We start from the raw sequence: 27,917 nt of genomic DNA, 5'->3' as shown, positions 1-27,917 counted from the left end.
CACATAGGGTAGATAGGTATAGGTGGTGTCTACTCGTACATGTAGATCTTCTTTTACCTAGACATCTTGATACATATCTACTAGTGTTACCTGGACGTTGACGTAGGACATAGGTATAGTAGGAGTCATGTGAGAGGTTACAAATCAACAATCAGTACCGGAGGTACGAAATTAATACTCGTACACCAGTGTCAGAAATATGGGGGTTGTATTGATACAGATTTTTTTTCTTATTTTTCGTGTAGGTATTTATTTATTTTATTTTTATTTTTGATGGAATACCGGATGGAATACCTGATACACTTTTACCGAGCACGGTTTTCAAAGGATTATTTCAATGCAGCAGTCTTCTCGTCCTCGGTTCCAACTTCCATCGTTTTCGACTTGAAGTCGTCTTCAATTTGCTGCAGAGTTTTGTTTTTGGTTTCCCACAACTTTCCTTTCTGGTAATTAAAAGTTTTCCTTTCTTTCTAATGAAAAAAGAGAAATAAATGAAATAGAATTAAAACACTAAAAAACCATTCAATAAGGAGCACCTTATTAAAAAGTATTAATCAAGAAAAAGAATAGGTATTCAAACTTTTTGAAAGAATTAAATAACAACCGAATCTCCCCAATTAAAAACAATGCGTTGAACTTTCCTTCTTGTTTAAAATCCTAATTTTCAACTCTTTATTTATTCTCCTTCATTTTACTTTTTTGTATGGGTGGTTACGGTAGGAACTTTAGGAAGTAGGTACCTATAAGGCTATATCCACACATAATCGAGGAGGTGAATTTATGTTGTATAGATGTATAGGCAGTGTACGGTTTCAGACGAAAAACGATCCTGAAAGACGATTTTTACCATTATCATTTCTCTCGTCAATTTTCAACTCTTTATTTATTCTCCTTCATTTTACTTTTTTGTATGGGTGGTTACGGTAGGAACTTTAGGAAGTAGGTACCTATAAGCCTGTGTCCACACATAATCGACGAGGTGAATTTACGTTGTATAGGCAGTGTACGGTTTCAGACGAAAGACGATTTTTACCATTATCATTTCTCTCGTTATGGATTTTATATACAAGGCAGTTGCTGCAATTTCTCCACTAAATAGGGTTTCAGCAAAACTTTACCCACATTCCTCCTCTCTAGCAGTTCTTTTTGTGCAGTGTGAATCTGGAAAAGAAAAGACAAAGAATGTTGAAGTAATCAAATTGATTTTTACAACATGTTCTTCAAATAGGTGCCCAAAGATGTTACCTATTTTCATGTGAAATAAGACGAATTTTTCACTGTCAAGGCAGTTGCTGCAATTTCTCCACTAAATAGGGTTTCAGCAAAACTTTACCCACATTCCTCCTCTCTAGCAGTTCTTTTTGTGCAGTATGAATCTGAAAAAAGAAAAGACAAAGAATGTCGAAGTAATCAAATTGATTTTTACAACATGTATCTAAACGAGAGCCATTTAGGCTCTTAGTTCTTCAAATAGGCGCCCAAAGATGTTACCTATTTTCATGTGAAATGAGACGAATTTTTCATTGTCCTCAAAATTCATATTGAAGCTTAGCTCATTTAGAATCAGTTATCTACTAACATCCATAATCCATAATCAGTTAAAAGTTATCCTCCAGACTTCCCAAATAGACAATGCTAATCTTCATGGTCATTACCTCATCAAACGAATACGTGTCGTGAATAACGGGTTCAATTTCCTTATCTCTGCACATCTTGAACAAATCCTCCATGATATCATTTAACCTCTGCTTTTATTTTTGATGGAATACCGGATGGAATACCTGATACACTTTTACCGAGCACGGTTTTCAAAGGATTATTTCAATGCAGCAGTCTTTTCGTCCTCGGTTCCAACTTCCATCGTTTTCGACTTGAAGTCGTCTTCAATTTGCTGCAGAGTTTTGTTTTTGGTTTCCGGCAGGAAAATGTAGAGGAAGACAAATCCAAAGGCTGTGATGCACCCGTACAGACCAAACGTTTCCGGAGTCCCAATGGAAAGGAAGAGTAGGGGTCCCGTCTTGACTACGACGAAAAGTGTAAGAAAGGCAAAACAGGTTGAGATTCCACTTCCTAGTTCTCTTGTTGCTTGCGGGAACAGCTGAAAAAATGACAATAGTGAGTAACATTAGAAATGTAATAAAATCCTCCTCAACTCTCTGTCGGAGGTATGATTTCTCAACCTAAATGTCATTTTCTTAATTAAAAGCACAAACTTCAGGCTTACACATCCTCTACTTTTATCCATTCATCTTGAAACAGAGAAGCTTTCTAAGTCAGGTGATAAAGAAAAAATAGTGAGTAACATTAGAAATGTAATAAAATCCTCCTCAACTCTCTGTCGGAGGTATGATTTCTCAACCTAAATGTCATTTTCTTAAATAAAAGCACAAACTTCAGGCTTACACATCCTCTACTTTTATGCATTCATCTTGAAACAGAGAAGCTTTCTAAGTCAGGTGATAAAGAAAGGAACAGCATCCAATTGTCCGGCTTGCTATGAAATTAAAGTTTAAAATATCTTACCTCTCCAATCATCATCCAAGGTAACTGCTGAAGACCAATGCTGACAAACACCATATAGAACATTAGAAGAATCACTGGCATGAATGAAGGCAACAGTCCTTGCATGAATTTGAGTATGGAAGCTACACCTAATAGTGAAAGACAAGTGCCTAAACAGGACAAAAGAGCTAATGGCCTCCTTCCAAATATTCTCAGTAAACCACAAGTAACGAATGCCATTACAACTCGCACTATGTCAATAACTATTGTTGCAGTATATTCATTGACATCAGGAGAAACTTCCTTTGAAATCCCCACCGTATAGAAAATTAATGTGTTGAGACCTGAGAATTGTTGTACAAAGAAGAATACGAGAATAATTGCCAAAGGTTTTAGAAATTCGGTACATAAAATATTCTTCTTCCATTCAAGTTTCTTTTTCTTATCAGTCATGTTCTCGGATTTGGTAATGGTGCTTCTCTCAGCATGGTTCAACATAGATTTGAATTCGAATTCAGATTCTGCAGTATGTCCCCTCAACCAATAGAAAGCTTGTTGAGCCTGTACAGTAAATCCCTTAGAAGCAAGCCAAGGTGGAGATTCTGGTGTGAAATACGCAAAAATGAAACTAGCACATGGAAACAATGCGCAAACCGCAGATGTGGTTTTCCAATGTAGAAAGGTACCTAGTAAGTGTGCTGTGAAAATTCCGATTGCAACGGCTGTACACAGAAGTGCTGAAAGTACACCTCTATATTTAGGTTCAGTAGTTTCTGCTATGTATACAAGAGCAACAGGACTAGAGAGACCTAAAGCGAACCCAGTGAGAAATCTGCCAGCAAGGATCACCCAAACTTCTGTTGCCAAAGATATGATGACCCATCCCATGATGAATGGTATACAGAGAACGAGGTTTGTCAAACGTCTGCCATACATTTCCATTAGGAAACTGCCCAAAATGCATGCTATGAAAGTCGGCAGGCTTGCCATACTTGCTGTAAAAAAAAAATAATAATAATAATAAAAAAATGAAATCAAATTAGTTCCCATTTCCTTTTATGGGATACTGATGTTTTGAAATGTGAAACTAAAGATAGAATGTGGGTATACGTTCACTTATGTGTGTGGCGGTAACTTAACTTTTTACCATTATGGTAATGGGAATATTATCATGGTCATGATAAAGGCCGGGCGGCGCGGCGCTTCGAACTCGTGATCTTCGCGCGCCTCCCGGCACGCTTGATTATGGGATTATAAGTGGGACGCGAACGTCCAAATTCTTTGTAGCAAATAATTACCAATCCATGTTCCATCCTCTGGTGTGATCGGTATTGTAGAATTTGCACTTTCAAGTTGCGGCAACAAAACAGCCGAATAAGCACCGGCCGATCCTGCGGCTAAAGTGGCAGTAAGTGGACCTCCTGCTGCTATCAGCTGTAAAAAAGGTATGCCTTTTCAGTTGTTTCAGTTATACTTGAAGTTGTAAAAACTTCGTTATAGCCGAAAATCGAATCCGGGATTTTCGTTGTATAAGCCTAGTTTCTTAACCATTCGGTCAGTACATATCTGATTGATACAAAATTTTGTTTGATTTTAAGTACATTCGAAAATTTTGGTATTCCAACTCTGTGTAGAACATTTCAAAGTTCAAGGTTGTCTTTCCAAGAATGTACGATTCAAAAAATTCAATATACTGAATCCGATGATAACGCAATAAGCTGATATGAACCAGTAATCAACGGATAGTAATATTATGTACTGATAATAAATTGTAAATTGTTGAATAGGTAAAATTTGAGTCCTTTTATCTGACGCTTCCATCTCTTTTGTCCCTAGTCTGAATAATTTATCTGAATACTTGATTACTAGCTATGTAATATACGATTCAAAAAATTCAATATACTGAATCCGATGATAACGCAATAAGCTGATATGAACCAGTAATCAACGGATAGTAATATTATGTATTGATAATAAATTGTAAATTGTTGAATAGGTAAAATTTGAGTCCTTTTATCTGACGCTTCCATCTCTTTTATCCCTAGTCTGAATAATTTATCTGAATACTTGATTACTAGCTATGTAATCCAACAATCCATGGACGTGCAACACTAGGGCAGTCTATCCTATTCCATGAGATACAAATGACCAGAGTCTAGAAAACTAACCTGTCGTTTAAATCCAAAAGAACTGCACATTATTATCTTTATTATAAAAGAAAGGAACAAAAATATAAATGATCGTATAATATTGAATTTTGTGAACCTTTGGTTCACGGAATCACAACACTTAGGTAAAAACAAACTCTCGGGAAAAGAATCCCGTTTTGAGAGCAAGTAAATATTGCTATCAGCTCATGTTGAGCACTGGACTGATGTAAATTATCTATGATATGTAGCAAAGAGAGATAAAAAACAAATATGGAAAATTAGAAAAAGTTAATCTAGAATAACTGTTGTTTACTTTCATATGTTTCTAATAATGAAATTACTGAAGAATCTGATCAAAAAAGCACCTGTTGTTGAAATTGGTAAAAAAAAACACCCAATTTTCTCTTGGTGGGAACAAAAATTACTCATTAGAAGAAAGAAAAAAAAATCGTGATCACGCAACTTCCTTCTAAGTTACGGAGATCCAAAAAGAGGGTATACTTTGAGATAAAAACCTTATCACAACGTACGTAGCTTGATTGCTGTTCACAATATTTACTTTCATAATATCTAGGTAATTACTCAAGTAAGTTGACAAAAGGTAAATTACGTGATGTGAAGTCAAGTCAATTTTCCGTATGGGGAGTAATGGTACAACTTGTACTCATACCTTTTGACACAAGTACCAACATTTACGTTACGGGATAGACTATGAACAACTTCAGGAAGACAATCTCTTCCATTCCACCTCGGATTTTGCCTTATAGCTGTCTTCGATTTGCTGCAAAGTTTTGTTTTTGGTCTCGGGGAGGAAAAAGTAGAGGAACACAAATCCAAACACCGTGACACACCCGTACAGACCAAACGTTCCGGGAGTACCAATGGAACGAAATAGAAGAGGTTCTGTCTTCACAGCGCAAAATAGTGCTAAAAATCCGAAACAGGTCGTGATTCCACTTCCAATTTCTCTTGTCACTTGTGGGAATAGCTGCAAAAGAAACAAAAATAATGAACAAGTTAGATACATTAGTACTCTGATGAAAGCATTGAATTATTTACCTATAATACTGGGATGCAGGAAAAATAATTCAGTATGATCTAATATTAAAAATTCTCATCCTCGAAGTTTAAAACATGATTATGTATTATGTAGTAAGTAGTAAAATATCTTACCTCTCCAGCCATAATCCAAGGCAGAGGCTGAACGCCAAAACTAACAAACACGATGTAGGACATTAGAAGAATAACTGGGATGAATGAAGGCAATTCTTCTTGTGGGTATTTGAGCATCAAAGCTAAACCTAATAATGAAAAAGCTGTGCCTAAAGTTGATAGGATTGCTATAGGCCTCCGTCCAGTTATTCTTAGTAAACCACATGTGACTGTTGACATAATTGTTAATGGTCCTAAATATTTGACTTGGAATATTTTGACTGTAAATTATTTTAAACTTAGGAACTTCAAAAGAAAATTTTCAATTTAAGTTAATGGTCCTAAATATTTGACTTGGAATATTTTGACTGTAAATTATTTTAAACTTAGGAACTTCAAAAGAAAATTTTCAATTTAATGTAAATAATTTGCAATATAACTAAAGAATAGTGTTAATGGTCCTAAATATTTGACTTGGAATATTTTGACTGTAAATTATTTTAAACTTAGGAACTTCAAAAGAAAGTTTTCAATTTAATGTAAATAATTTGCAATATTTAACAAGTTGAATGTGCTATGTTGGTGTATGGTAATGTAAATGCATATTTAAGTTAATTTAAGAAAGTAGTTGAGATTAATATCTAGTCAATTACTAAATTATGTACTATCTAGTAAATTATTAAACCCTTAAATACTAGTAAATTAATATGAAAAAAGTACGTAAAATGTCTTTTCATTACAATTAAATAAGATTACACCTAATGACTAGAAGTTCAATAAATATAAAATCAATGAATCTAAAGAGAATATAGATAGGTAGAAAAATATCTACAAAAATTTAAACAGGGTTAATACCATGTTTGACCAACTATACGGGTGAATGGGTTAACTTTCTTATCTTCCTATTAAAAGAAGATGGACAAAAATACTTATTAAACAATATTATTATGATGATTAAAGTAAAACAATAAACAATTGGAAACTGATAAAAGAATTACCAACTCACCTAGAAACTGATAAAAAATAATTAGGTAGTTGATCCATTCAAACTTATTGTGTAGTTAGTTACCTATAAGTCTGAAATTCCAAATACAGTGTCCGTCCAAGAAGTGAACCTTTTAAGAATGAGCATAGGTAACTTTCCTTGTAATAAATGAAAGATTAGATATGGAGTTCTCCAACTAAGTTTGTCTTTTGAGCCACAGAAGCATGTGGGAATAGCTGCAAAAGAAACAAAAATAATGAACAAGTTAGATACATTAGTACTCTGATGAAAGCATTGAATTATTTACCTATAACACTGGGATGCAGGAAAAATAATTCAGTATGCTCTAATATTAAAAATTCTCATCCTCGAAGTTTAAAACATAATTATGTAGTAAGTAGTAAAATATCTTACCTCTCCAGCCATAATCCAAGGCAGAGGCTGAAGGCCAAAACTAACAAACACGATGTAGGACATTAGAAGAATAACTGGGATGAATGAAGGCAATTCTTCTTGAGGGTATTTGAGCATCAAAGCTAAACCTAATAATGAAAAAGCTGTGCCTAAAGATGATAGGATTGCTATAGGCCTCCGTCCAGTTATTCTTAGTAAACCACATGTGACTGCTGACATGATAACTCGCAATATGTCAATAGCCATTGTTGCAGTATATTCATTGACATCAGCAGAAACATTCTGGAGTATGGCTACTGAATAGAAAGATACTGTACTAGCACCTGAGAATTGCTGTACAAAGAAGAATACTAGAAGAACTTGTTGCAGTATATTCATTGACATCAGCAGAAACATTCTGGAGTATGGCTACTGAATAGAAAGATACTGTACTAGCACCTGAGAATTGTTGTACAAAGAAGAACACTAGAAGGATAACGAAAGGTTTTAGAAATTCCGGAGATAAAATATTTTTCTTCCATTCACAAATCTTTTCCTTGTAATTCATGTCCTCAGAGTTGGTGATGGTAATGTTTTGAGCATAGTCCATAATAGATTTCAGTTCATTATCAAATTCGTCTGAGTGTCCCCTCAACCAATGGAAAGCTTTTTCAGCCTGAACGGTAGAGCCTTTGGATGCAAGCCAAGAAGGGGATTCTGGTGTGAAATAAACAAAAATGATACTGGTCAGTGGAAATAATGCGCAAAGAGCAGACGCTGTTAGCATAGTCCAAAATAGATTTCAGTTCATTATCAAATTCGTCTGAGTGTCCCCTCAACCAATGGAAAGCTTTTTCAGCCTGAACGGTATAGCCTTTGGATGCAAGCCAAGAAGGAGATTCTGGTGTGAAATAAACAAAAATGATACTGGTCAGTGGAAATAATGCGCAAAGAGCAGACGCTGTCATGTGACTGCTGACATGATAACTCGCACAATATCAATAGCCATTGTAGCAACATATTCATTAACATCAGGAGAAACATTCTTTAGAATACCCACCGAATAGAAAGCTACTGTGTTCACCCCCGAGAATTGCATGTGACTGCTGACATGATAACTCGCACAATATCAATAGCCATTGTAGCAACATATTCATTAACATCAGGAGAAACATTCTTTAGAATGCCCACCGAATAGAAAGCTACTGTGTTCACCCCCGAGAATTGTTGTACAAAGAAGAATACGAGAAGAATTACAAAAGGTTTAAGAAATTCAGGAGATAAAATATTTTTCTTCCATTCACGTTTCTTTTTCTTATCAACCATGTTCTCAGTTTTGGTAATGGTGATTTTCTGAGCATGGTTCAACATAGATTTGAGTTCACTTTCAGATTCTGCTGAGTGTCCCCTCAACCAATGGAAAGCTTGTTCAGCCTCAACGGAATATCCCTTAGATGCAAGCCAAGAAGGAGATTCTGGTGTAGAGTAAACAAATATGCAACTGATGAATGGGAATAATGCACAAACAGCAGATGCCGTTTTCCAGTGTAGGAAAGTGCCTAGCAAGTGTGATATGAAAATTCCACTAGAAATAGCTAATGACACTATTGCTAAAATTGCACCTCGATATCTAGGCTCTGTACTTTCGGCAATGTAAACAATTGAAGGGGGACTTGATAGACCGACACTAAGACCAGTTAGAAATCTGCCCACACAGATTAACCACACTTCTGTGGCCATAGACATTATGACCCATCCCAGAACAAATGGGACACAAAGAATGAGATTGGTAAATCGTCTGCCATATAAATCCATCAGAATGCAGCTCAGAACGCACGCTATAGCCATCGGTAGAGGTGCCATACTCGCTGAAACAGAATAATATTTAATCCATTAAGCAACTTCCGTGGCCGAGTGGGTATCACACTAGGCTTGCACGCAGGAGGTCCGGGTTCGATTACCGGCGGTGCCGAGATTTTTTTCGGCTCTGTGCTTGGAGTTCGGGGTGCACTCAGCCTCGTTAAGACAATTGAGTAGCGACCAGTGGCGGCATTACAAGTCGAAGAGACGAGCGATAATACATAATCAGCAGTCTGCAGAATGTTGAATGGCACTGCTGGAGATTTCAACTAGAGCTTTTGGCAAGGATGCACTGTTATTGTGTATGCATAGTGTGTCTTTGAGAAGATCTTCAAAACCAAACAACACCAGAAGCATTATAGCTATGACTGGACCCTGGAATACACACATACTGTATCATGGGCTACCACAATTATTTATGAATCCATGGAGGACTGGATGACCATATTGACTATTAGGTGCGAAATGAAGAGAGATTTATTAGCTAGGTATTTCTTGGGTACGACAATGATTGATGAAAATGAATATGAAGTAAAAAAGTCATACCTATGTTAGTAGTATCTACAACAATAGCCACTCAATTCACACCTATTCAAAACGCATTGCGAGCGAAACAGGTAACTTTTTCATCTAGATTACAGGTTGTCAGCTCAATAGGTAGCATAAGTAAGACCTATCTAGGTATTGAATATGGGTTTCATGTTTCTTTTCCATATGACTTTGCAACTTTGCATTGAAATCAACTTGGAATTTTCAAAGTCAAATTACATAACATTAATTTATCATTTATGGGAATTATGGGTACCTATAGATAATAGGTACAGTATGTTTCATTGCTAGCCTACTGCTAATGTCCATGAAAACTCATTCTGAAGCTTGACCATACATACTACTTACTCAAGATAAAATTAATTAGGTACATATTCAACCCATTGGATTTTTCCCCTTTTTTTCATCAGTGACTTGAGATCATTGTGGTTTGAGTGTAGGTAGTATATCAGATTGTTGGAGATCGAATTAAGATGAACTTTTGACGAATATTATTTTTGAGGAGTTTGGTTTGACAAGAAGTACCAACATAGGTCAATCAATAGGGCGAATCACTCTTGTGCCGTATGTGCTTGTGGTCTAACTCTAGTGAGTATGTATCTAATCTACTTGTTTTCTAGGTATAATCATGAGGTGGTCTGAACCTGCTATTATATCCATACGATCCGAAAATTTCAACCAGGAAATTGTACCCTTGTATTTCGTTGGTCTAATAAAACTCTAATTGACAGGTTCTCAAGTTCATCTGGCCGTTTTTCATCAAGGTAAAATTGAGTGTCTGAATTTTTTGATCAAGGTGAAATTGAGATGAAAATGTTTGGAGAACAAAAAGAATAGATTTCCTTACCAATCCATGATCCATCTTCCGGTGTTATCGGTATTGTGGAGTTTGCACTTTCAAGTTGCGGTGAGAACAAAAAGAATACATTTCCTTACCAATCCATGATCCATCTTCCGGTGTTATCGGTATTGTGGAGTTTGCACTTTCAAGTTGCGGCAACAGAACAGCTGAGAACCCAGAGGTCATTCCGCTACCCAAAGTGGCGAAGATTGGACCCGCTGCTGCCAGTAGCTGAAAGGAAAAGAGACAGAAGAATAATTACTAATTATCTTTTATATTGATATTAGTAGGGCTATCGGCTATTTAGCCCTATGTCACTGCGACCTGATTAGAACAGCTGAGAACCCAGAGGTCATTCCGCTACCCAAAGTGGCGAAGATTGGACCCGCTGCTGCCAGTAGCTGAAAGGAAAAGAGACAGGAGGGTAATTACTAATTATCTTTCATATTGATATTAGTAGGGCTATCGGCTATTTAGCCCTATGTCACTGCGACCTGATTACATTACATACCTATGAGCTAAGAGGGAGCGCAATGCTGCCGGAAATCCCCCAGGAATCACAAGCAAAACGTAAACCTCGCGAACCGCTAAGAGGATCAAAAAGGCGAAACCCCCCGGCTAGCGATGTGTCTGATTTCTACTTTGCTTTGGTATTAGACGTAATGTAAAGAACTTTGAACATGACGTAAAACCACTAGTTCGACGCAAGTATTTACTGTCAGTGTTCTAAGACATTTTTATTATTTAACTCATTCATACTGTAACTTGAATTTTTATTATTTTTTAACTCATTCATATTTCATACTTTAACTTGAATGCCGAGCACAGCAAACAAAGTCTTAACTGGAAGTAACCCATTTGCCTTGACCTAATAACTGTTTTGAATTGGCTAAGAGGGAGCGCAATGCTGCCGGAAATCCCCCAGGAATCACAAGCAAAACGTAAACCTCGCGAACCGCTAAGAGGATCAACAAGGCGAAACCCCCCGGCTAGCGATGTGTCTGATTTCTACTTTGCTTTGGTATTGGACGTAATGTAAAGAACTTTGAACATGCCTGGGAGACTAGAAATAGACGTAAAACCACTAGTTCAACGCAAGTATTAACTGTCAGTGTTTTTATTATTTTTTAACTCATACATTCATATTTCATACTTTAACTTGAATGCCGAACACAGCAAACAAAGTCTTAACTGGAAGTAACCCATTTGCCTTGACCTAATAACTGTTTTGAATTGGCAGGGATATCTGCAGGTGGGTGAGTAGAAAGTTGGTAAACAAAAAGCCAATGAATCTGACCGTACAAAGTACAAGACACACCTATTACATAAAAGAAATATATGTAAATGTAATTTAAATGCAATTTGTGTTATTATGTCACAACTTAAATATAATCGAACATAAGTACATATTTACTGTCATTATATAATGACCTGAAATAAGCAATATCCAGTCAAATACGAAAACATGTCTGTAAAGAACAGGGCCACATGTACTTCAAATATAATCAGACTACTGTTAACTCCATAAAAGAAAGCATTTGTAGATTAGGAGCTGAATTTTATTAAAAGAGACATCAATTTGATTATAACAAGAATATTTGATTGAAAAGAGTAAAATATAAAACTAAAGAATAGTGTTAATGGTCCTAAATATTTGACTTGGAATATTTTGACTGTAAATTATTTTAAACTTAGGAACTTCACCATAATGTTATCAGAGGTTTGCTATCAGATGTGTTTACTCTTACAGGGAATAGTTCCGCATACATGTATACCCAAGTGGCGCTGCAGTTTCAAGGATGAAGGTTAAAATCTACATGTACAGGTGCCTAACTATAAATGGTCTAAAACACATAATTATTTTGTCTATGACAATCCATTCAGTCATCAATGGTAATAATTTTGAATTACCTGCTACAGTGCACATGCATCCGACATCATGCTGGACAAAGCATTCCCTCATCCAATGGCAATAATAAAGCCGGTCTTTACGGTCTCCCTGTTCGTCACCTCTATTGTGACATGACCGAAAATTGGATGACCGGTGAGGTATTGAACATAAGACAATATCACAAAAGGCAATAACCAAAGACTTGCAGATCTCACTGACATAACAAATCCACTATTGAGAAAATTACTTTCGTTTTCATTTCATTGATTGCAATGAGAATAGGTTAATGCCACTTGGTTTCAATTCATTGGCATTTCTGCGTACATTAAATGCTACTCCTTCTCTAGGAGTGTTCCTGTTTGAGATGGAACAGTTACTCTTCCATATTCTTCCTGAGGTCATTGAACAATTGATAGATTTGAAGATTGTTTGCATCCAAGGATATCAATTATGATATCTGAATCGAATGTTGAATGTGTTTCCTGATACACTGTGTCAATATTAAACTACCAACGGTCAAAGTCTTTAATGGCGGGGGTTTTACCCTCCATTCGACGACAGGATATCTGCCTCCTCATATTAACCTTGTGGAGTCTGAGTGTGGCCGTGAAAAGCCAGTAAGCGATCATCCATATGGTCACCCATGCTGATACCAACCACGCACAACGTTGCTTAACCTAAATCATGTGGGCTCTGGTGTCACGCATCCGTCAAGCCAAATGTGAGTATGTACGAGTACATGTGCCTTTCAAGTCACATTATCGAAGTCATGTGAAATATTCGACCTTTTATTAAACGTGCTGTACTGTGACTAAAGCTTGACCTGAACTGATAGTTACAGAGCTAACTAAAAAATATATTGCTCCAGATTGCTAGATGATGTCCATTTTGTCTGGAGGTTTCCAAGAGTAGAAACATTACTAGAGTACTAAAAACTTACCTGTCGTTTGAACCCTAATGAACAGTGCATCCTTGAGATCGAATATTATCACAAAACGTATGAAAATAGAGGCATTCAATTATACATTCTCGCCACTTTCAACACGAAAAGAAAAGATCACGTACGAAGCATTGGCAGCTCACAGGTTTTAAAGACATTCGTTCTGAATTTGATATCAACAGTGATCAGAATCGTTGATGATGATTATTACGAGACAGTGTTGCCATCTACATGTTTGTTTTCAAAGCTTGAGTAGGGACATAGGTAATACGCAGGTATTTATAGGAAGTAGCGAAAAAAGAAACTAAGGGCGAAACTTTTGAGACCCCCACTTTTGCCTAATGAACAGTGCATCCTTGAGATCGAATATTATCACAAAACGTATGAAAATAGAGGCATTCAATTATACATTCTCGCCACTTTCAGCACGAAAAGAAAAGATCACGTACGAAGCATTGGCAGCTCACAGGCTTTAAAGACATTCGTTCTCAATTTGATATCAACACTGATCAGAATCGATGATGATTATTACGAGACAGTGTTGCCATCTACATGTTTGTTTTCAAAACATGAGTAGGGACATAATACCCAAGTATTTATAGGAAGTAGCGAAAAAAGAAACTAAGGGCGAAACTTTTGAGATCCCCACTTTTCGGTAATTCTGAAGAGGTCCTAACTAAATTTTATCGGAAGACTTTATTTTTTAGTCAAATAAATAAACTTCCCCCTTTTTTCCGAGCAAAAGACACACTTGTTGGCAACATTTGCTGATAATCAGATTTACCATTATCAAAACCCCGTAAAAATCTTATCAAATCAAATCTATTGCTGATAAGAATGAGAGATGTTTGCTTTTTTATAAACAGTCTAATTCCAACAGACTTTTTGACACTGGCAGGTAGAAAATAAAAACACCGATAATGAAATGAGTGATACAAAATTGTGTATTGATGATGATGATAATACTAATTCCAACAGACTTTTTGACACTGGCAGGTAGAAAATAAAAACACCGATAATGAAATGAGTGATACAAAATTGTGTATTGATGATAATAATAATATTCAAACAATTTATTGATATCAGCTCTGAAGAGGATTATGATTCATTAAGAATGAGTAGGTAGGTAATGTTACATTCAATTTACTATAAAAATGGGTACGTAAGATAAGATCTACAAATAAAGAAAGAGATAATACATGCTACTATGTAGAGAAGACCACAGGACATTGAGGGATATCTGCAGGTGGGTGAGTAGAAAGTTGGTAAACAAAAAGCCAATGAATCTGACCGTACAAAGTACAAGACACACCTATTACATTATTACATAAAAGAAATATATGTAAATGTAATGTAAATGCAATTTGTGTTATTATGTCACAACTTAAAAGAAATATAATCGAACATAAGTACATATTAAACATATTTACTGTCATTATATAATGACCTGAAATAAGCAATATCCAGTCAAATACGAAAACGAAAACAATCTGTTCCCTAGATGTAGGTAGGAACGTTGTGGTAAAGGCCCAACCAAAGCCATAACAAGACCTCTATAAGATATACATAACGCATAGATACTTATTGTAGATGTTTTACTATTTACTAATTTTATTACTAGTAGGTAAAAAGGAAAAATTTGAGAGCGAAACACATTTTCGACACGAGGCATAGCTAACCTGTCTCTTGAAATCCCGCGGACACATAGAGCACTCCATTATTTCCGTGATTTAAAAGAGATGAAAAATAAGTAGGTAAATAAGATAAACAAAATCTCTTGTCAAATAAACACACTTTTACGTCACTTCGGAGACAATGCCCCCCCGAGTAAATAATGCAATTTACTCGGAAACGATTGGCAGCTCATGTAGACTCAGCTACCGCGCCGCAAACTGACACTAGTGCGAGAATTGCCCATTCCAATGGCTCACATCAGAAGCCTTATCTCAATCCTAGGTAGGGACTTCACCATAATGTTATCAGAGGTTTGCTATCAGATGTGTTTACTCTTACAGGGAATAGTTCCGCATACATGTATACCCAAGTGGCGCTGCAGTTTCAAGGATGAAGGTTAAAATCTACATGTACAGGTGCCTAACTGTAGGTAAATGGTCTAAAACACATAATTATTTTGTCTATGACAATCCATTCAGTCATCAATGGTAATAATTTTGAATTACCTGCTACAGTGCACATGCATCCGACATCAGGCGGGACAAAGCATTCCGTCATCCAATGGCAATAATAAAGCCGGTCTTTACGGTCTCCTTGTTCGTCACCTCTAAGACGCTGTTTGCCAGTGTAGAAATGTACCCAACAAATGTGATACTAAAATTCCACTAGAAATAGCCAGAGATGATACAGCTAAAAAAGCACCTCGATATTTCGGCTCAGAAGTTTCTGCAATGTATACAATGGCAGGCGGAGTTAAAAAGCCGATACTAAGTCCTGTTAGAAATCTCCCCACACAAAGCAACCATACTTTTGTTGCTGAAGATATGATGATCCATCCCAGGACAAATGGTATACACAGAATGAGATTAGAAAATCTTCTGCCACATGAATCCATTGCGATACAACCCAGAACACATGCTACAGCCATTGGGAGAGCTGCCATACTCGCTGAAACAAATTAGAAATGGAAATTCAATAATATAAAATACATAATATGGTCACGTTAATATTAGGTATTCGTATCTAAATCTTGCTACTATTAATGCATGAATAAAACCCTTGTTGAAACCAATACCCAATAGTTCGAAACCCTAGTGTCCAGCCTTCCAAAAGCTAATTAAAGGTCGATTACCAATCCATGATGCATCTTCTGTTGTAATGGGTATTGTGGAATTAGCACTCTGAAGTTGAGGTAGAAGGACAGCTGAAAACCCAACGGCCGTTCCGGATGAGAAATCACCCATGATTGGACCCATAGCCGCCAATAGCTGAAAGGAATAATGGAATAAGACACACAGAAGCACCGTTTGAATAAGTTTGTTTCAAAGCTTACATACAACATGTACGGTATTCTGCAAAAGCATTTCGTGAAAATGATCAAAATAAACATCTCCGGACCTCTCCCCTTGTTACAGGAAAAGTTAATCTCATTTTACAGAGTCTACTTATTTTACTTCGGTCACCTCTATTGTGACATGACCGAAAATTGGATGTCCGGTGAGGTATTGAACATAAGACAATATCAGAAAAGGCAATAACCAAAGACTTGCAGATCTCACTGACATAACAAATCCACTATTGAGAAAATTACTTTCGTTTTCATTTCATTGATTGCAGTGAGAATAGGCATTAACCTATTCTGACTTGCAGATCTCACTGACATAACAAATCCACTATTGAGAAAATTACTTTCGTTTTCATTTCATTGATTGCAATGAGAATAGGTTAAAGCCACAGAAGCACCGTTTGAATAAGTTTGTTTCAAAGCTTACATACAACATGTACGGTATTCTGCAAAAGCATTTCGTGAAAATGATCAATATAAACATCTCCGGACCTCTCCCCTTGTTACAGGAAAAGTTAATCTCATTTTACAGAGTCTACTTATTTTACTTCATGGACGGACTATTACCTGGAGTATCAGTAAATATCACAGGTTTTTCCTTGATGTGTACTCAAATGTTGATACAGGATCACTCAATATTCTTATAATTTAATGGAGCCTATCTTTTCGTCTACCGCTTCAACCTCTGTCGCTTTTGATTTTGATTTGAAGCTGTCTTCAATCTGCTGCAAAGTTTTGTTCTTCGTTTCAGGGAGGAAAAAGTAAACAAAGAAAAATCCAAACGATGCAATGCATCCGTAAAGACCAAATGTTTCAGATATACCAATGGAACGGAAGAGAAGGGGTCCCGTCTTGACAACATAGAAAAGAGCCAGAAAACCGAAACAGGATGTGGTTCCGCTTCCAATTTCTCTGGTTACTCGCGGGAATAGCTGCAAAGAGGAACAGAATGAACAAATAATATAATTATTACAAATACAAACTTACAATATGGAATAAGTACTAAATCAAGTAGGTAAATTAATTATTGGGTAAATTAATTATGATAGGTAAATTAATTATGATAGTTAAATTAATTATGATAGTTAATAGAAAATTGAGCTGTTGCGATCGAATCGTCCAATAAGTACCTAGGTATGGGGTATACCTACTATCAATCTATTCTTGTGTGTCTACATGTGTTAGAACTGCTTTTCTCTTCAAAAATAAGCCCCTTTCCCAAAAAATAACTAATCATTTTTTCTCACTTTTCTGTCAAGCATGATTTCGTTTCACATATTATTGATTTTCTTACCTCTCCAGTCATGATCCAAGGTAGTGGTACAAGACCAACACTGACAAACACGATGTAGGACATTAGGAGAATCACAGGGATGAATGAAGGCAATTGTTCTTGAGGGAATTTCAGTATCAAAGCTAAACCTAATAGTGAAAAAGCTGTGCCTAAACTTGATAAGAGAGCTAAAGGCCTCCTTCCAGTTATTCTGAGTAAACCACATGTGACTGCTGACATGATAACTCGCACAATATCAATAGCCATTGTAGCAACATATTCATTAACATCAGGAGAAACATTCTTTAGAATACCCACCGAATAGAAAGCTACTGTGTTCACCCCCGAGAATTGCTGTACAAAGAAGAATACGAGAAGAATTACAAAAGGTTTAAGAAATTCAGGAGATAAAATATTTTTCTTCCATTCACGTTTCTTTTTCTTATCAACCATGTTCTCAGTTTTGGTAATGGTGATTTTCTGAGCATGGTTCAACATAGATTTGAGTTCACTTTCAGATTCTGCTGAGTGTCCCCTCAACCAATGGAAAGCTTGTTCAGCCTCAACGGAATATCCCTTAGATGCAAGCCAAGAAGGAGATTCTGGTGTAGAGTAAACAAATATGCAACTGATGAATGGGAATAATGCACAAACAGCAGATGCCGTTTTCCAGTGTAGGAAAGTGCCTAGCAAGTGTGATATGAAAATTCCACTAGAAATAGCTAATGACACTATTGCTAAAATTGCACCTCGATATCTAGGCTCTGTACTTTCGGCAATGTAAACAATTGAAGGGGGACTTGATAGACCGACACTAAGACCAGTTAGAAATCTGCCCACACAGATTAACCACACTTCTGTGGCCATAGACATTATGACCCATCCCAGAACAAATGGGACACAAAGAATGAGATTGGTAAATCGTCTGCCATATAAATCCATCAGAATGCAGCTCAGAACGCACGCTATAGCCATCGGTAGAGGTGCCATACTCGCTGAAACAGAATAATATTTAATCCATTAAGCAACTTCCGTGGCCGAGTGGGTATCACACTAGGCTTGCACGCAGGAGGTCCGGGTTCGATTACCGGCGGTGCCGAGATTTTTTTCGGCTCTGTGCTTGGAGTTCGGGGTGCACTCAGCCTCGTTAAGACAATTGAGTAGCGACCAGTGGCGGCATTACAAGTCGAAGAGACGAGCGATAATACATAATAATATGATGATTGAGTAAATGAAAGACTTGTAATACTGTGATACCCACAAAGTTGTGAGAAAGCTCTCTGCTTTACCACAAAGATACCATGATTTGATATTTAATCCATTATTAAATTTGGCAATAGATATGTAGCTTATAACATGGGTATTTTATTCATCTTGATTTTACATAATTACGCCGATTAATCTTACATAATAAGTATGTAATCTAAAAAAACTAGTCGCGTACTTGTTTTAATGAGCTGACAACATGAATAATTATAATGGGTGTGGTGTGTGTGGGGGGAGTGTATTTGTGTGTGTGTGGTGGTCCCGTACAAAGGACGGGTCAACCACTAGTTTTACATAATTATGCCGATCAATCTTACATAATAAGTATGTAATCTAAAAAAACTAGTCGCGTACTTGTTTTAATTAGCTGACAACATGAATAATTATAATAAAATGATTCAAAAACACACCTATAGTTCTGATTAGACAACATGAATAATTATAATAAAATGATTCAAAAACACACCTATAGTTCTGATTATACCCGCACCTATCTTGTGAAGTGCTTCCGTAGTCCGTACAGAACATAATATTTGGTCGGTCAAGATTTTGATATTAATGTTACGAATGTTCACCCACTTAGTTACCTACGTTAATATAATGTTGCCGCACCTATCTTGTGAAGTGCTTCCGTACAGAACATAATATTTGGTCGGTCAAGATTTTGATATTAATGTTACGAATATTCACCCACTTGGTTACCTACGTTATTATAATGTTGAAACTCGGAGATTATCACCTGAATATAAATTTTTGACCATGACTATGATTGACAGAAATGGTACTTGGGTGCTAATACGTTATCAGTTTCATTGCTAGCCTACTGCTAATGTCCATGAAAACTCATTCTGAAGCTTGACCATACATACTACTTACTCAAGATAAAATTAATTATCACCTGAATATAAATTTTTGACCATGACTATGATTGACAGAAATGGTACTTGGGTGCTAATACGTTATCAGTTTCATTGCTAGTCTACTGCTAATGTCCATGAAAACTCATTCTGAAGCTTGACCATACTACTCAAGATAAAATTAATTATTACATATTCAACCCATTGGATTTTTCCCCTTTTTTTCATCAGTGACTTGAGATCATTGTGGTTTGAGTGTAGGTAGTATATCAGATTGCTGGAGATCGAATTAAGATGAACTTTTGACGAATATTATTTTTGAAGAGTTTGGTTTGACAAGAAGTACCAACATAGGTCAATCAATAGGACGAATCACTCTTGTGCCTTATGTGCTTGTGGTCTAACTCTAGTGAGTATGTATCTAATCTACTTGTTTTCTAGATATAATCATTAGGTGGTGAGTGGTCTGAACCTGGAACTTTTGACGAATATTATTTTTGAAGAGTTTGGTTTGACAAGAAGTACCAACATAGGTCAATCAATAGGACGAATCACTCTTGTGCCGTATGTGCTTGTGGTCTAACTCTAGTGAGTATGTATCTAATTTACTTGTTTTCTAGATATAATCATTAGGTGGTCTGAACCTGGTATTATATCCATACGATCCGAAAATTTCAACCAGGAAATCGTACCCTTGTATTTCGTTGATCTAATAAAACTCTAATTGACAGGTTCTTCAAGTTCATCTGGCCGTTTTTCATCAAGGTAAAATTGAGAAACATGTACCTACACATGTACAGAGTTTGTTGTGCAACACCCTGGTAATAGCATTGCAGTCTTTGAATCTATGGCCAAAAGGTCCCTACTATCAAGTCAATTCAATTTATCGAAGATTTCTATCGGCAAAATCGCATGATGTGCAAAATCGAATTACATAACGGTCATAATGCATACGAGTGAATGGGTCCAGACCTACTCTCTTTCAAACATTTGGAGGAAAAAAAGTAAAAACACAGAACTTTATACATATATTTGTACGGGTTTACCACCCTAATGTTTGGAAAACTAGTACAAAGAGACAGGAGGGTAATTACTAATTATCTTTCATATTGATATTAGTAGGGCTATCGGCTATTTAGCCCTATGTCACTGCGACCTGATTACATTACATACCTATGAGCTAAGAGGGAGCGCAATGCTGCCGGAAATCCCCCAGGAATCACAAGCAAAACGTAAACCTCGCGAACCGCTAAGAGGATCAAAAAGGCGAAACCCCCCGGCTAGCGATGTGTCTGATTTCTACTTTGCTTTGGTATTAGACGTAATGTAAAGAACTTTGAACATGACGTAAAACCACTAGTTCGACGCAAGTATTTACTGTCAGTGTTCTAAGACATTTTTATTATTTAACTCATTCATACTGTAACTTGAATTTTTATTATTTTTTAACTCATTCATATTTCATACTTTAACTTGAATGCCGAGCACAGCAAACAAAGTCTTAACTGGAAGTAACCCATTTGCCTTGACCTAATAACTGTTTTGAATTGGCAAAAAACTATTACCCGAAGCATTAGTTAATTTGTAGAGATAATTGAATGGTTTCAGTTTCAGTCCATATTTGATGCTAATGAGTGTGCTTATGTCCATCTTATTGACTATGTACTATAGTTAGTATGTTTTCATTTAAAAGAGGGCCGAGACGGGATATGTATTCCCTATTCCCGAATATCTTCTATATATAATCTATGGTATTACTTGTCCAGATAATTGGCGATGTCGTATTTCCTGAAAGTGATCCCTTAGAAAAATTTGGTAAGTAACCATTGACCGTGGATTGAAAATGATGTAAAAAGAATTTAATGACAATAATGACCTTCCGTTTGAGATAAAGCATGGAGAACAAGAGCTAAAGGTTATCGAAACACATATCGATTCTGAAATTCTCGGAAAAAACAATCTGTTCCCTAGATGTAGGTAGGAACGTTGTGGTAAAGGCCCAACCAAAGCCATAACAAGACCTCTATAAGATATACATAACGCATAGATACTTATTGTAGATGTTTTACTATTTACTAATTTTATTACTAGTAGGTAAAAAGGAAAAATTTGAGAGCGAAACACATTTTCGACACGAGGCATAGCTAACCTGTCTCTTGAAATCCCGCGGACACATAGAGCACTCCATTATTTCCGTGATTTAAAAGAGATGAAAAATAAGTAGGTAAATAAGATAAACAAAATCTCTTGTCAAATAAACACACTTTTACGTCCATTATTTCCGTGATTTAAAAGAGATGAAAAATAAGTAGGTAAATAAGATAAACAAAATCTCTTGTCAAATAAACACACTTTTACGTCACTTCGGAGACAATGCCCCCCCGAGTAAATAATGCAATTTACTCGGAAACGATTGGCAGCTCATGTAGACTCAGCTACCGCGCCGCAAACTGACACTAGTGCGAGAATTGCCCATTCCAATGGCTCACATCAGAAGCCTTATCTCAATCCTAGGTAGGGACTTCACCATAATGTTATCAGAGGTTTGCTATCAGATGTGTTTACTCTTACAGGGAATAGTTCCGCATACATGTATACCCAAGTGGCGCTGCAGTTTCAAGGATGAAGGTTAAAATCTACATGTACAGGTGCCTAACTGTAGGCCGGCTGTAACTGGTCAGGTAGGTAGTAGGTACCTAGTCAAGAAACTTAAAGTAAAGGAACACTTGCAAGGTGCCAAATGAAATAACCGGACCAATCCGGTTGTTGTACAAAAAGAAAGTAATAAAACAATCAAATATTTTAGTTTCGAATGTTTCGATAACTTTGATGAAGCATGCCTGCCGAATTCCGGGAATCAGACCAATATCTATTTTAGGTCCAATATAATATTGCAGGAATTGAAGATCAAATCCAGGAATCCATTTCAGGCCAAAAAGTTCAAATTTCCCGTGCCTCCTCTCCTCCATGTTCTCTTTACTAGGAATTCCTATCCACCTACTGATGGCCAATTAAATTGAGTTAATTATTCAAGCATGGAATTGATTACAAACAATGGACTGCTTCATCTTATATTATTTATTGCATTTGCCAGTGCATAATTACCATAACTGAGTTTTAAATTATTATAAATTGCTTACTCAAACAGAAACTACTTGTTCTAAGAACGAAAACTCTTGAAAACGTGTTGTTTTCAGACCCCCCATGGACATACGTAGGAACAATGTTACCTACCTGTTTTTTTCCGATTTTGAAAGGATATTTCAATTGGCAATTTTTGTTGGTCAACATCTGATAGCAATACCTACATAATACATAGGTATTCGAAATTTACCTACCTATTATTAATATGAAGTAGGTATAGCACAGCTATACACAATTATAATAAAATTATTCATTCACCTTCTATTCAACTTGATTATCAGAATAGTCCGTGAACTTGTGGAGAAGCCTATAACAATACAGGAAACCAAGTACTGTGGGTAGTTTATTCCTAGTACCTAACACAAAGCTGTTATGATATGGTAAAAGTACGGAAACAAAGTGTATTGTAAGAATCAGCAAGTACCTGTGTTTGTCCAGCAAATGTGAGAGTACAATGACCTTTTTTTCCATAGGGCTCTTTGACATCCTTATCTCAATCCTAGGTAGGGACTTCACCATAATGTTATCAGAGGTTTGCTATCAGATGTGTTTACTCTTACAGGGAATAGTTCCGGACACAATCATGTATACGCAAGGGGCTCTGCAGTTTCAAGGATGAAGGTTAAAATCTATATGTACACTTGTACAGGTGCCTAACTGTAGGTAAATGGTCTAATTCTTTGACATATGACCTTTGTAGAGACGAAACTGAGAGAATTTTAAATAAATAATTTTAAATCGGTATAAAATATGGACACGTCAGAGCAAAAAAAAAATCGGGACAGTTCCCATTTCAATCCCTCTACTCTGACAGCATTTTCTGGCCTGTTACCTCAGCCCCACAACTACGGCCATCAGTGATGCTTGGACTGCGAGTGCGAGGCCGCGTAGGCCAGACCTCTCCGGAGGACGAAACGTGCGTCTACGTAGGTATATCGCCTCACAGGATGTCCATAAAAATTGTTTGTTTGGAACTAGATAAAGCAAAAACACAACAAGCCAACCAACAAGATACTGTAATAAATTATGGAGGCTAAATTGAGAGTTTGAGATGGAACAGTTACTCTTCCATATTCTTCCTGAGGTCATTGAACAATTGATAGATTTGAAGATTGTTTGCATCCAAGGATATTAATTATGATATCTGAATCGCTGATTGTAAAAAGGGGATTAGTCCAAAATTGTAATTTTTCAGGAGAGACAAACTGTAAAAAAGTGAAATTCGAAAATATGTGACTAATCCCCTTTTTACCCTCAGCGATTCATCTGTTAATATGTCTCGTAATTCATTTTAATTGATTACTGAGCTCAATATAGGACAGTTTCAATGTGTGAAATACTGGTCTGCTATGCTCTAATGCTCATCAATTTCATATTTCAACAACTGTTTTGTATACTGGTGACGATTTTATTGTTCTTGTAGAACTGGTGAATTATCCATGATGTCATAATATCTAGGCACTTTGTATGTAAATGTATGTTTATATCATGGTGTATTATTAGTTATAGATTCAAGTAGACTCGCTATACTGTGTCAGCAGTCTGCAGAATGTTGAATGGCACTGCTGGAGATTTCAACTAGAGCTTTTGGCAAGGATGCACTGTTATTGTGTATGCATAGTGCATAGTGTGTCTTTGAGAAGATCTTCAAAACCAAACAACACCAGAAGCATGATAGCTATGACGGGACCCTGGAATACACACATACGTACTGTATCATGGGCTACCACAATTATTTATGAATCCAAGGAGGACTGGATGACCATTAGGTGCGAAATTAAGAGAGATTTATTAGGTAGGTATTTCTTGAGTATGATTAAGGGTGTGATCTTAAATTTGAAAGAAAAAAAAAAAACCGACAATGATTGATGAAAATGAATATGAAGTAAAAAAAGTGATACCTATATGTAAGTAGTACCTACAACAATAGCCACTCAATCCACACCTATTCAAAACGCATTGCGAGCGAAACAGGTAACTTTTTCATGTAGATTACAGGTTGTCAGCTCAATAGGTAGCATAAGTAAGACCTATCTAGGTATTGAATATGGGTTTCATGTTTCTTTTCCATATGACTTTGCAACTTTGCATTGAAATCAACTTGGAATTTTCAAAGTCAAATTACATAACATTAATTTATCATTTATGGGTACCTAGATAATAGGTACAGTAAGGTACCTGTCTAGCATTAAAATGACTGATGGCAATGCTGATGGGAGACTATCATATGACTTTGCAACTTTGCATTGAAATCAACTTGGAATTTTCAAAGTCAAATTACATAACATTAATTTATCATTTATGGGTACCTAATAGATAATAGGTACAGTAAGGTACCTGTCTAGCATTAAAATGACTGATGGCAATGCTGATGGGAGACTACCTAACAAACATGTACCTACACATGTACAGAGTTTGTTGTGCAACACCCTGGTAATAGCATTGCAGTCTTTGAATCTATGGCCAAAAGGTCCCTGACTTGATAGTCAATTCAATTTATCAAAGATTTCTATCGGCAAAATCGCATGATGTGCAAAATCGAATTACATAACGGTCTGAGACTACCTAACAAACATGTACCTACACATGTACAGAGTTTGTTGTGCAACACCCTGGTAATAGCATTGCAGTCTTTGAATCTATGGTCAAAAGGTCCCTACTATCAAGCCAATTCAATTTATCAAAGATTTCTATCGGCAAAATCGCATGATGTGCAAAATCGAATTACATAACGGTCATAATGCATACGAGTGAATAGGTCCAGACCTACTCTCTTTCAAACATTTGGAGGAAAAAAGTACGGGTAAAAACAAAGAAATTTATACATATTTGTACGGGTTTACCACCCTAATGTTTGGAAAACTAGTACCTATCTAAATAAATACCAACTACACCTAATCCCTCCTGGATTCCTTTCAAAAGGAAACCTAAATATTCACAAAAATAAAATCCAGTGGAAAGCTTTCTTTTAGGAGGGAGGAATATTTTTATATTTGAAAATGAAATCTTAAAGGTCTCTTGACACCTCCAGTGAAACATCTTTACTAACATTGATAAATGCCGTAAAATTGAGGGAATAGGTAGTAAAGTTACAAAGCTCTATGAAACGTTGGAATTTTACCAGGGGTTCGTATGTATTTTCTATGGCATTTTCATCAAGGTTAGAGCTATATGCGGGTGGTATTACACCTCAGCCACTTTGAGCTTATTGTGTACTGCAGGGCAAAGCTTGTTTGCCTAGTTCAGATCCAACCTCCTAGGATAGGAAAGTAAGTAGAAAAAAAATCATAATAAAATCCTCCCGAAATTTAGACTTACTTGCATTTGAAGTGCTTTGTTAAAACACATGGTTCCGGATCGTATATGTTTACAAATCAAAAATACAGTCAGACACAGTAATAACTTGATAGGTTTCAATTTACACCTATTTGATTGGTAAAATTAAAGAGCTACTTATAGAAATATAGGTAAAACTACTACAATATTGCAAGTTACATAACATAAATAAATTTGAATTAACAAACTATTAAAGACAACTTTAAATCGATCAATCGGAATTAAATATTTTACCACACCAACTTTAACACACACAGAAACTAGCATATTGAACAAGATTGGTAGTTGAAATATATGAAGCAAAAATAATTAGAAATCAATATGGGAGAACTTTCTCTAAATTTATTTAGGATTAATCGTGATACAAACTTGATGATGAGTAGACAAAAAAGTACTAATGATTACACTTTAATAATTACTGAAGATGTGCACACTAGAACAGTTTAAACTAAGTTCTAGGTTGGAGAAGAAAAATAAAATTACTTTGAAAAATCTTTTGAAAAAAATTAAATAAATGAACATAAAAATATGAAGAAAAGGATCTACTATTTAACTAAAATAAAAGAACATCGAACTAGTAATTACAACAATTATCAGTTATGTTAAAATAATTAGAATGTGGAAAATCAAACATGGAGGAAAAAGAAAGAAATTAAAGATAAAATCTGAAAAAATTAACCTTCGGCAGAAAAAGATTCTGCTCGGTCAGAAAGGAAATGAATAACATAAATAAAGTAGAAGATATTCTCGAAGACGTAATGAGAAGATCTCAGCAACATCCACGATAACTTGGGTAAATCCAAGATAATGATTAGTATAATAGGCCGGCTGTAACGGTGTGTGGCAGATAAAAAAGATATCTTTTCTTTCTTCTATCATCGCCATTTGGCTACACCTGCAGCTGCTACTACAACAACAACAACAACAACATAGAGCTTACCTGTTTGAAAAGTGGATTGATCTCCTTTTCAGGTTTGCCGGCTGTAACTGGTCAGGTAGGTAGTAGGTACCTAGTCAAGAAACTTAAAGTAAAGGAACACTTGCAAGGTGCCAAATGAAATAACCTGACCAATCCGGTTGTTGTACAAAAAGAAAGAAACAATCAAATATTTCAGTTTCGAATGTTTCGATAACTTTGATGAAGCATGCCTGCCGAATTTTTCAGGTTTGACCAAGGGGAGATCATCCTTGCGGGCTTCTGCTAGAGTGGTGGCAGACCCCGACTGGAGAACCGCTGAGGATACCATAAGATGAACTTCTCACTTGGCACAACCACAAGAGAAACACTGGAAACAGCACCTGCAACAGGGAAAATGGAAGGATAGGGAGAACCGCTGAGGATACCATAAGATGAACTTCTCACTTGGCACAACCACAAGAGAAACACTGGAAACAGCACCTGCAACAGGGAAAACGGAAGGATAGGTCAATATCAGGCACGTCATAGAAATGTATCGTTTTATTTGCCATACACCGGACTTTGATTCGCACATCATGACGTCTGCCTTTCCCACTATAAATACTAGTATAGCTCCGCTATACTGTAGTAATAGAAAGTAATCATTACTAGTATAGCTCCGCTATACTGTAGTAATAGAAAGTAAAAAGAGTCGAGTCATTCAAAGAAAAGAAAACAATAGAAGAACCGATCGAAATTCACCGTCGGAAATGAAAGGGTCTGGGAATCGTCTGACTGAATCAGAAACGGAAGGTCCTTGGTTCATAACATGCTGGGATTATACATATTTGTCCTAATCCT

At 36.3% G+C, this 27,917-nt stretch overlaps 3 protein-coding genes and 3 long non-coding RNA genes across 6 annotated transcripts; 1 reads left to right on the top strand and 5 right to left on the bottom strand.

Annotated features, from left to right (window-relative positions):
• Positions 1-171: 171 nt before the first annotated feature.
• Positions 172-5,347, bottom strand: LOC103507120 (facilitated trehalose transporter Tret1-like). Its single transcript, XM_008471570.3, has 5 exons — positions 4,671-5,347; positions 3,801-3,936; positions 2,524-3,497; positions 1,889-2,098; positions 172-401 (listed from the first exon to the last, which is right to left on the bottom strand). Exons 1-5 carry the CDS (start codon positions 4,698-4,700, stop codon positions 330-332), a joined length of 1,422 nt encoding a protein of 473 aa, XP_008469792.1. The 5' UTR covers positions 4,701-5,347; the 3' UTR covers positions 172-329.
• LOC103507205 (facilitated trehalose transporter Tret1-like) lies at positions 5,283-16,203 on the bottom strand. The gene is made up of 11 exons (XM_026822026.1): positions 16,070-16,203; positions 15,548-15,885; positions 14,943-14,975; positions 10,528-10,663; positions 8,267-9,050; positions 7,679-7,976; positions 7,204-7,563; positions 7,005-7,025; positions 6,811-6,817; positions 5,826-6,085; positions 5,283-5,640 (listed from the first exon to the last, which is right to left on the bottom strand). The coding sequence occupies exons 1-11, from the start codon at positions 16,191-16,193 to the stop codon at positions 5,374-5,376; spliced, it is 2,628 nt and encodes an 875-aa protein (XP_026677827.1). The 5' UTR covers positions 16,194-16,203; the 3' UTR covers positions 5,283-5,373.
• On the bottom strand, positions 10,802-11,190 carry LOC113466588. Its single transcript, XR_003390942.1, has 2 exons — positions 10,944-11,190; positions 10,802-10,833 (listed from the first exon to the last, which is right to left on the bottom strand). It is a non-coding gene; the product is annotated as an uncharacterized LOC113466588 (long non-coding RNA).
• A 523-nt stretch (positions 16,204-16,726) lies between the features above and the next one.
• Positions 16,727-18,583, bottom strand: LOC103507084 (facilitated trehalose transporter Tret1-like). Its single transcript, XM_008471530.3, has 2 exons — positions 17,577-18,583; positions 16,727-17,214 (listed from the first exon to the last, which is right to left on the bottom strand). The coding sequence occupies exons 1-2, from the start codon at positions 18,543-18,545 to the stop codon at positions 16,924-16,926; spliced, it is 1,260 nt and encodes a 419-aa protein (XP_008469752.1). The 5' UTR covers positions 18,546-18,583; the 3' UTR covers positions 16,727-16,923.
• Positions 18,584-19,147: 564 nt separating this feature from the next.
• LOC113466589 lies at positions 19,148-19,676 on the bottom strand. The gene is made up of 3 exons (XR_003390943.1): positions 19,434-19,676; positions 19,288-19,311; positions 19,148-19,231 (listed from the first exon to the last, which is right to left on the bottom strand). It is a non-coding gene; the product is annotated as an uncharacterized LOC113466589 (long non-coding RNA).
• Positions 19,677-21,822: 2,146 nt separating this feature from the next.
• Positions 21,823-22,044, top strand: LOC113466586. Its single transcript, XR_003390941.1, has 2 exons — positions 21,823-21,902; positions 21,991-22,044. It is a non-coding gene; the product is annotated as an uncharacterized LOC113466586 (long non-coding RNA).
• The last annotated feature ends 5,873 nt before the right edge of the window (positions 22,045-27,917 follow it).

This window comes from Diaphorina citri, unplaced genomic scaffold (assembly GCF_000475195.1).
Source record: "Diaphorina citri unplaced genomic scaffold, Diaci psyllid genome assembly version 1.1 scaffold14, whole genome shotgun sequence".
In the NCBI taxonomy this organism is placed as follows: domain Eukaryota; kingdom Metazoa; phylum Arthropoda; class Insecta; order Hemiptera; family Psyllidae; genus Diaphorina; species Diaphorina citri.
Note: the sequence above shows the minus strand (reverse complement) of the source record. Positions and strands in the feature narration are given on the sequence as shown.